At 35.3% G+C, this 8,711-nt stretch overlaps 1 protein-coding gene across 1 annotated transcript; it reads left to right on the forward strand.

The window, feature by feature from the left end:
• Positions 1 to 3,734: 3,734 nt before the first annotated feature.
• LOC149830558 (polygalacturonase-like) lies at positions 3,735 to 5,063 on the forward strand. The gene is made up of 3 exons (XM_090015485.1): positions 3,735 to 3,824; positions 3,925 to 4,089; positions 4,761 to 5,063. The coding sequence occupies exons 1-3, from the start codon at positions 3,735 to 3,737 to the stop codon at positions 5,061 to 5,063; spliced, it is 558 nt and encodes a 185-aa protein (XP_089871611.1).
• Positions 5,064 to 8,711: the final 3,648 nt, after the last annotated feature.

Genomic DNA, 8,711 nt, shown 5'->3' on the forward strand with positions numbered 1-8,711 from the left:
AAGTGGGGATGGTTTAAATTGAACGGGAGGGAAAAACAAAATGGAGGAAAAATTTTGCGCCTCAGGTGGGACGAAAATTAGCGACGGAATTAGCGAGGGAATTTTTTCGTCCCTAATCCGTCGCTACTTAGCGACGGATTAGGGACGGAAAAATTCCCTCGCTAATTCCGTCGCTAATTAGCCTTTTTTGTAATGTTTTTGGCGACGAAAAAATGTTGTCGCTAATCCCTCGCTAATTAGCGACGGCTTTAGCAACGGAGATATTTCTGTCGCTAATTTTGCAAATATTTCAAACGTTAGCGACAAATAGTTTTCACTCGCTAATCTGTCGCAAATTGGCGACGGAAAAAATCCGTTGCAAATTTTCGTTGCTAAGTAGCATTTTTCTTGTAGTGTTGACTATGTAAACTCTGTATGCTTTCTCTTTGGAAAGTCATACCAACTAAACTCGGACTCCCAAGATCCCAGATCGGGGTGTTAGAAGAACCCCTTGCACCTTGATGAACTGCATCAGTGTAAATTTGGGCAGTATCTTCATGCCATGTTGTACTACACTCTGTCCATTTTTCTTGGAGTTTGTCTTATGAAAAGTCCCATGTTTTAATGGTGTAGAAGGCCTCGTCTCGTCCTCACTATCCTTTCTCTTCATCTCTCTTCAATTCTCAATTTCAAATTGTTTTGCTTGACTCTTGTTACACTTCATGTTATACAAAACAACCCAAACCTAGTGTATCAAAGATTTCCACCCCTATTAAGATATGCTAAATGAAACATGCTATCAGATTTTTGGTGTTTTTTCAAAATTCCAACAATAGAAATGTGTTAAACATGTTTGATTTACTAGAAATCAACAATTGAAACATGCATTTTATGTGAAAAAATAGTATGCAAAGCCTATGAAAATTATAGGTTGTTGATTTTTGAAACCTTATAAGAACCTATCCATGCATGAGAGTCAAATGCTTCAAAAAGTTATTCATATAAAAACAATCATATAGATCAACATTTCGAAAAAGCACAAGAAATCCAATAGCATATTTCATTTGGCACCATGCCCATTTGGTATATATATATATAAACAATTTAGCAAATCCAATTTTTTTTTTAGTAAATCTGACCCCATGAATGTAATCTATATGTTCAATTTAGAGGAGATTGGCAATTGGATTGCCAGATTCCAACATCAATGGATGTAAATATATTAAATTTTTTTGACTCAATAAAACATGTTTTTTATAAAAATAAAAGATATGATCCAGAGGTTGATTCCTACTTAATTCAGCATGCTAAACACATATGTGATATCAGATTGAGTCAAAACAGCTTACACCATCAGATCCCAACCAGGTTGTACATACAAATGGTTGTAGCAAACACACTAATAGATGACAAGATAAATGAAAATTTAGTTCTTGATTTTCGTCAGCATACTTTGTCTTTCCCTCATACGCTAGCATGCATTTAGGCTTTGTTTAGCAGCTGGTACCTAAGATGAGAATTGATGATTTCGATTTAAACTTGAATCAAAGTACTATATATGGTGGTGGTTGTTTTGGAGAATGACATTGAAAAGGTAGTTTATGAAGCTGAATTTGGTAACTACCACATGCAATTCCAAGAATTGATAGCTTCAATTTTTCAAATGCACAAGCTTCCTTTGACTCAGCTGGCAATAGAGCATTAATACACTCATCATGTGGACAAATATAAATCTGAATCTATCTAGTTGAAAAGGAAAGATTACATAAATACATCAAAAATTTAGTCCAGTGAAATACTCACACAATGATAGTTGCACTGAAAATGATATTGGCCTTGGTCCTATAATCTTAAGTGACCAAGTATTTTTATGGTAGACCGAAACATTTGGTGGTAGATCCAGCCAATCCATATCCTAAAGCGCAATTTCTACTTAGCAAGATAAGGTTTCTAGTTCATTTTGAAATAAGTAAATAAATAAATAAATAAATAAAAGATTTATGGCTCATGCATGGCCGGATATGCTTGGACAATTGTAGGATATCTATAATAAGAAAAAATATTGGCTACGCTGATGTGTTCCAAATACCCTAGTCGAAATTCATATGTTAAGACCATTTTTGTCAAATTTGACCTTATTAGTGTATTCAGCATTGTCAAAATAGTAGGAGTTGACCTTTGGTTCATATTTTTTATTGTAAAAATATCAGTTTTTTAGGGTTGAAAAGTCGCTATGTTTTATGCTATTGATTTTTCAGACCTGGGAAAACCCAACATATATATTGGGGAAGCTTGATGCAAGGGCCAGGTTCTACTAAACCAAACAGGAGAATCATAGATCAGATGTGCAAAAAATAACAATAATAACAAAATAAACATGAGAATCATAATATGATGGGACAGTCTAGATAGATTTAGTAGGTTTTCCCTTTAGCAAGTTCCCATCTCTCTCTCTCTCTCTCTCTCTCTCTCTCTCTAGCAAGTTCCTAAATGAATGAAATTTAAACCATCAGTTTGTACCTCTGTTTAAGAAGTTGAATCAGATCATGAAAGGCATGCATATTGACGTGTACCAAAACAATCACGTTTATTTACCAAAACAATCACGTCCTCTTATTCCTTGTTCCATTAAACACACTAATTAATGGGACTATTATCAATAAGAACAGACGTGATTCATTGACCAACATTGCTTTAGGACCAATCAGAATCTTGTGTGGTGCCACGTTAAATCATGATACAACAGAAATCATTGACATGGTAGACATCAAGTTGAGTTGCTAATAAAGGACAGACTTAGTCCATTTTATCATGATACAACAGAAGACGTGAAATATCATTTTATCAAACAGGATAGGTGTCACGTCTTCTGTTGACGTACCTTTCACGTTGATATTTCAACTCACGAAAGTGCACAATTCTCCTTATTAGTCAAAGTTAACAATTCAACAACCAATTAATATGGATGGAACCCTAACTCTAGACTCAACGTAGCTTGATTGATCTCAGCCATAACTGCTGAATCTTTGTGCAGACCTTGTATATTAACAGTGACATACTTGTGGATATCCCCACTTTTAAGGGAAATTTTCAAAAACACACCCAAAGTTTTGGGGATAAAAAGAAACCCACCTAAGTTTTCTATAATGTTAAAAACTCAAGTAACTATTTTCAAGGTTAATTAAACTAATTCATGAGTTTCCTTCTATCAGTTCTGCACACACACACACACACACACACAGACTGGTATTGATGGAAAGGAAGGAATGTGGGAAATCTTAATACAAAATGAAAAAATAGTTTCAAGACTATTTTAGTAATTTTAACAAGTTAACCCAACTTGGGTTAATGACAACTCAAGTAAAATTAACAGAAATGTGTTTTTGATTAACGGAGAATAAACTTTGGTCTGTTTTTAACAATATTGAAACTTTAGGTGTAATTTTTATTACTGCCAAAAATTAGGTGTGTTTTCGAAAACTTCAAAAAAATAAATGCATGCCAATTTGTTGTGAAACATGATTCTGGACAGCTTTTACACTGACTTTGTCAAAAAATAAAAGACAAGTTATTATAAAACATGATTATACAAGTAATTACGAAACATGATCCCATTTTTTGGTTATTCATCAAACAAGTACTCTATTGGGTCCACAATTATGTGAACCCCAAACTAAGCCTACCCAACCTTTATATATAGACATAAAGAGTGTTTGCAATGCACCAACACCAACACCACAACCATCACCTTAAACATGGATACTTCATTTGCCCTCATGGCTAGCAACATTCTTATGCTTTCCCTTTTCATTCCCTTGCTCTTTCTCCATTTAGTGAATGGAGAAGTATTTAACATTATGAGCTATGGTGCTAAAGCAGATGGAGTGACTGATAATAGTGCCCCGTTTCTAAAAAGCATGGTCAGCTGTATGTGCTGCATCACAGGCAGCAACCTTGTATGTGCCCTCTGGGCAGTTCTTGGTGCATCCCACTTTGTTCTCTGGCCCATGTGCCAATAGCAAGATCATAGTTCAAGTCGACGGCAGCCTGGTTGCGTCCGCGAACTACAAACTATATGGTGTTGCGGGCTATTGGCTGAAGTTCAACAATGTGAAAGGATTGGCATTCCAATGAGGGTACCTAGATGGGAAGGGTTCAGCATTATGGGCATGCAAGGCTGCCAAAGGACAGTGTCCTTATGGGGCAAGGTTAAGCAAACTTTAGAACTATGTTTTAAAACAAAGACTATATATGGGCATGTTTGCAAGCCCTTGGCAAAAGAAATTCAAAACCACAAAGACAATCTTTTTCACCTGATTTTCTACCAATCAACCCAAGCGACTTACTTTTTTCTTAGAATTGTGTAATCATTTTCTGTTTCAAGTCTAAGATCCACAAATTTTCTATATAAAAAAGATAAAAAATATAAATTTACTCTGGTTCATGTAATCTTTATAGGATCCGGGTATGGTTTCTCTTATGGTGGGTCCGATTGAACCCGGATTTGGACCTGATGCCAGCATCTCAAATCAGATCTGGGTCTGGTTCCTCCTGCTGGGTCCCAACCAAACCCGACCAGTTGACGCCCATACTTCTACTTGACGTTAATTATGATTACAAAAATGTTGGTACAAACATTTACTCACACTACACAAATTGTTTGATATCATGTTTTTTTCTTTTCATTAATGTAGATTTTTATTCACACAGTCATTCACCATTTTGTTGGCATTATGAACAATATTGACTCTTTAGCATGCATATGAATATTTTGATTGCAGTCGCTGGTCTTCAGCAACGCTAGGGACATTATGTTGACAGGCCTCACCTCTGTGGACAGTGAGCTCTTCCACATTGTCATTGATACCAGCAATAACGTGAGAGTAGATGGGCTCAAGATTCAGGCCTCAAGCACAAGCCCCAGCACTGATGGCATACACGTGGAGCAGTGCGTTACCATCACACATTCTGATATCAACACTAGAGATGATTGTATATCTATCGGTCCTGGGACCCAAAACCAACTGTGGGCCTGGACATGGAATAAGGTAAATGATAAAATTGATCATGTGTCTGATGGATAGAGTGCGCAGCAGACGATCGAAGCAGCAGGTGAACCGAGTAGAGATCTTTGAAAATCAGAAGAAGAGGGAGAAGAAGATCAGCTGTTTAAGCCTTTTGTAAGGTTTGCTTTGAGAGGCTTTAAACTTGTGTTGTGTATATCACACATCAAGTGCTGAGCATAATTTATAATTTTTCATCTCTCAAGTTCCCTTTTTGGCTCAGCTATGCAGATAGGTTCAGCGAGATTATTGGAACGGGCATTTGAAAACGGTTTTATAAAAAGTCTTTTGAAACTTGTTTTTATAACTGCCCAGGCATATCCACGAACGGGCCCATGTTCGTGGATATGCTGAGATGAGCAAATAATGGCCACTCATCCCAACATCTCCCACTTGACCATATATTTGAAGGCCTTGCTTCCACTATTGTGGGCTTTCCATGCAAGGATTACATTTTTTTCATAAGGATTTGCCTCGTAATCACAAGTATCTTAATCCCATGTGTGCCACATGTTTTGTGAATAGAACCTCAAGGATCCCTTTCGTAAGAGGATCTGTTACCATGTCTGAAGATGGTAGATAATCAACGGTTATCTCATTTTGTTCAATCATATAATGTATATAGTCGTATTTTACCATTATATGCTTGCTTTTAGAGCTATCTAACCCACTTTTCATCAAAAAAATAGCAGCCTGGTTGTCACAAAAAATATGTACATGTTCAAATTCAAGATCTAATTTTAAATCACAAATGAACCTTCTAATCTATACTGCAAAAGTTGATGCTATATTACAGGCAATATACTCAGCTTTCTCAGTATGCAAAGCCACACAACCTTGCTTTTTACACGACCAGGCTATTGCACCTCCTCCAAGTAGGAAGATATAGCCAGAAGTAGATTTATTGTCATCTTTGTATCATGCAAAGTCAGCATCTGAGTATCCAATCAAATCAAGCTTGTCAGATTGAAAACTCAACTGTAATCCTTTTGAGCCTTTCAAATATCGAAAGATTCTTTTGACAGCCTGCCACTGAGGCAAACTAGGATTACTTTGATATCTGCTAACAAGACCTACTGCAAAACTTATATCAGATCTTGTATAGAGCATATTGTACATTAAGCTTCCAACAGCTTGGGCATAAGGAACATCTAGTCTTTGTTGGTTTTCTCCTGGACAATCACTTTTACTTAAGTTCACTCCTTTAGCAACCGAAGTATCAATGGTTTTCGAGTCATGCATTCTATATTTCTTCAAAATATAGTCAATATATATTTCTTGACTCAAACTGAAAACTTTTAATTCTTGATTTCTGGTAATTTTGATTCCCAGAATGTATGAAGCTTCACCCATATCTTTCATTTCGAAATTAGTATACAACCTATTCTTTGTGTTGACTATCATATCATTATTATTTTCAGTCAACAATATATCATCAACATAAAGAGATAAAATACAAAAGTGACTTCCACTTTTCTAAACATATACACAGTGGTCTAATTGATTTACTTCATATCCAATCTTGGTTATTGCTTTATGAAAAGCCAAATACCACTGTCTTGGTGATTGCTTAAGCCCATACAAGGATTTTTTTAACTTGTATACTTTGTCATTGTCTATGACGTATCCTTCTGGCTGAAACATATATATGGTTTCTTTTAAGTCACCATTCAAGAAGGCAATTTTTACATCCATATGCCACACATCTAGATCATAATGAGCTGCTATAGATAATATTATCTTGATGGATGCAAACTTAGCAACTGGTGAGTAGAGTTCAGTGTAATCAACATCTTCTCTTTGGGAAAAACCTTTTGCTACCAGCCTTGCTTTGAATTTGTCTATTGATCCATCAACCTTGTACTTCTTTTTAAGAACCCATTTACAATTGACTGGTTTCCTTCTTTCAGGAAGATCAGTTAATTTCCAGACTTGATTCTTTTCAATGAATTCTATTTCTTCATCCATAGCCATTTTCCATTCTGATGCTTCATTTGATTTAATAGCATCAGAATATGATAGATTATCAGTCATTTCATCTATATCTACTGAATAACATAATTGTTCAGTCAGATACACATAATAATCATCTAGATAGGATAGAGGAGCTCTAGATCTCTTATGACCGCTTAAACTTTGAGAAGTAGAGGAGCCTGGATCAGTTGGTTCATTGCATGACTGATTCATAGTTGGATCAATGCCAAACTCTTCATCTTGATCATAAAAAACATCCAGTAAATCAAAGAGATCTTCAATGGGATCACTGGATTCATTGTTGAGTCCTTCTAGGAACTCAACATCTCTACTCTCAATCAATCCCAACCTTTCGTGGTATAACCTGTAGCATTTTGATCCTTTAGGATATCCGATAAAAATACCTTTAACAAATCTATAGTCCAACTTATCCTTAGTTGGATTCAAGATCCTAGCATGTGCTACAGAACCCCATCTCCTAAGATGGCTCAAATCTGGTTTACTACCAGTCCAGCTTTCATACAGAGTTGTTGGGACAACTTTGCAGGGCACTCTATTCAGGGTATACATTGTTGTATTTACAGCTTCACCCCAAAAAACTTTGGGTAATTCTGCTCCTGCTAACATGGCCCTAACCATGTTCAAGAGGGTTCTATTGCACCTCTCTGCAACACCATTTTGTTGTGGTGTTCTTGGCATGGTTTTTTGCATGTTAATGCCAAGATCTTTACAAAATTCACTGAACTCATTCAAGGTGTATTCACCGCCTCTGTCTGACCTAATTGTTTTAATACATCTTCTAAGTTGTCTTTCAACTTCGCTTTTATATTCTTTAAATTTTTCAATAGCTTCTGATTTATGTTTAATCAAGTATAAGTAGTTGTATCTTGAGAAATCATTAATAAATGATATAAAATATAGCATTCCACTATGAGTTTAAACTCTAAATGGTCCACAAATATCAATATGAATTATTTCTAACAATTCTTTAGCACGTACAACATTTGATGGGAAAGATTTTTTAGCCATTTTTTCATATATACAAGTTTCACATTTTTCAAAGTGTACTTCATTAAACATAGACATTATTCCTTGTTGTGCTAAGTTTTTTATTTTCTTTATACTTATATGTCCAAGTCTTTTATGCCATACATTTATATCAATGTTAAAGACACAATCAATATAAGCGAAAACTGATTCTTTATTATCACACAGCCTAAATATACAATGTTCTTTTACAAAAGTTTCTTCAAATAGGACTCTGCTATGTTTCTCTATTGTGACTTTTCCCGAAATGAATCTGACTTCAAAATCTTTCCCAGTCAAAGCTGGGACAGAAACTTGTTACGACAATGAAGTCGTACATGATACTTTAAGTATAAGGTTTTGATTATGAACAAGTGAATCAACTGTATTTCAGCTAAGGCAATGAAGAAAGATGACAAGCATTGAAAAATTCGATGAAGAATCTATGAAGCCTAGTGTGCAAATGTAAAATTCATTAAATGTCTTAGATTCTTTTAAAAGCCTTACTTAGAGTACATATTTTGATTGCATTTCACCTAAAAAATCTTTAGAAACACTTTTCTAAAAGAACCACTCATGAAAATCATTTTTAAAGACTATTTACTTAATTTTTCATGTTTATTAGTCGACCAACAGACTCACCAGTCGACCAACTTTTTTGCGCCAATT

The sequence above is a fragment of the Nuphar pumila genome, chromosome 8 (assembly GCF_984573655.1).
Source record: "Nuphar pumila chromosome 8, dmNupPumi1.hap1.1, whole genome shotgun sequence".
NCBI lineage: Eukaryota > Viridiplantae > Streptophyta > Magnoliopsida > Nymphaeales > Nymphaeaceae > Nuphar > Nuphar pumila.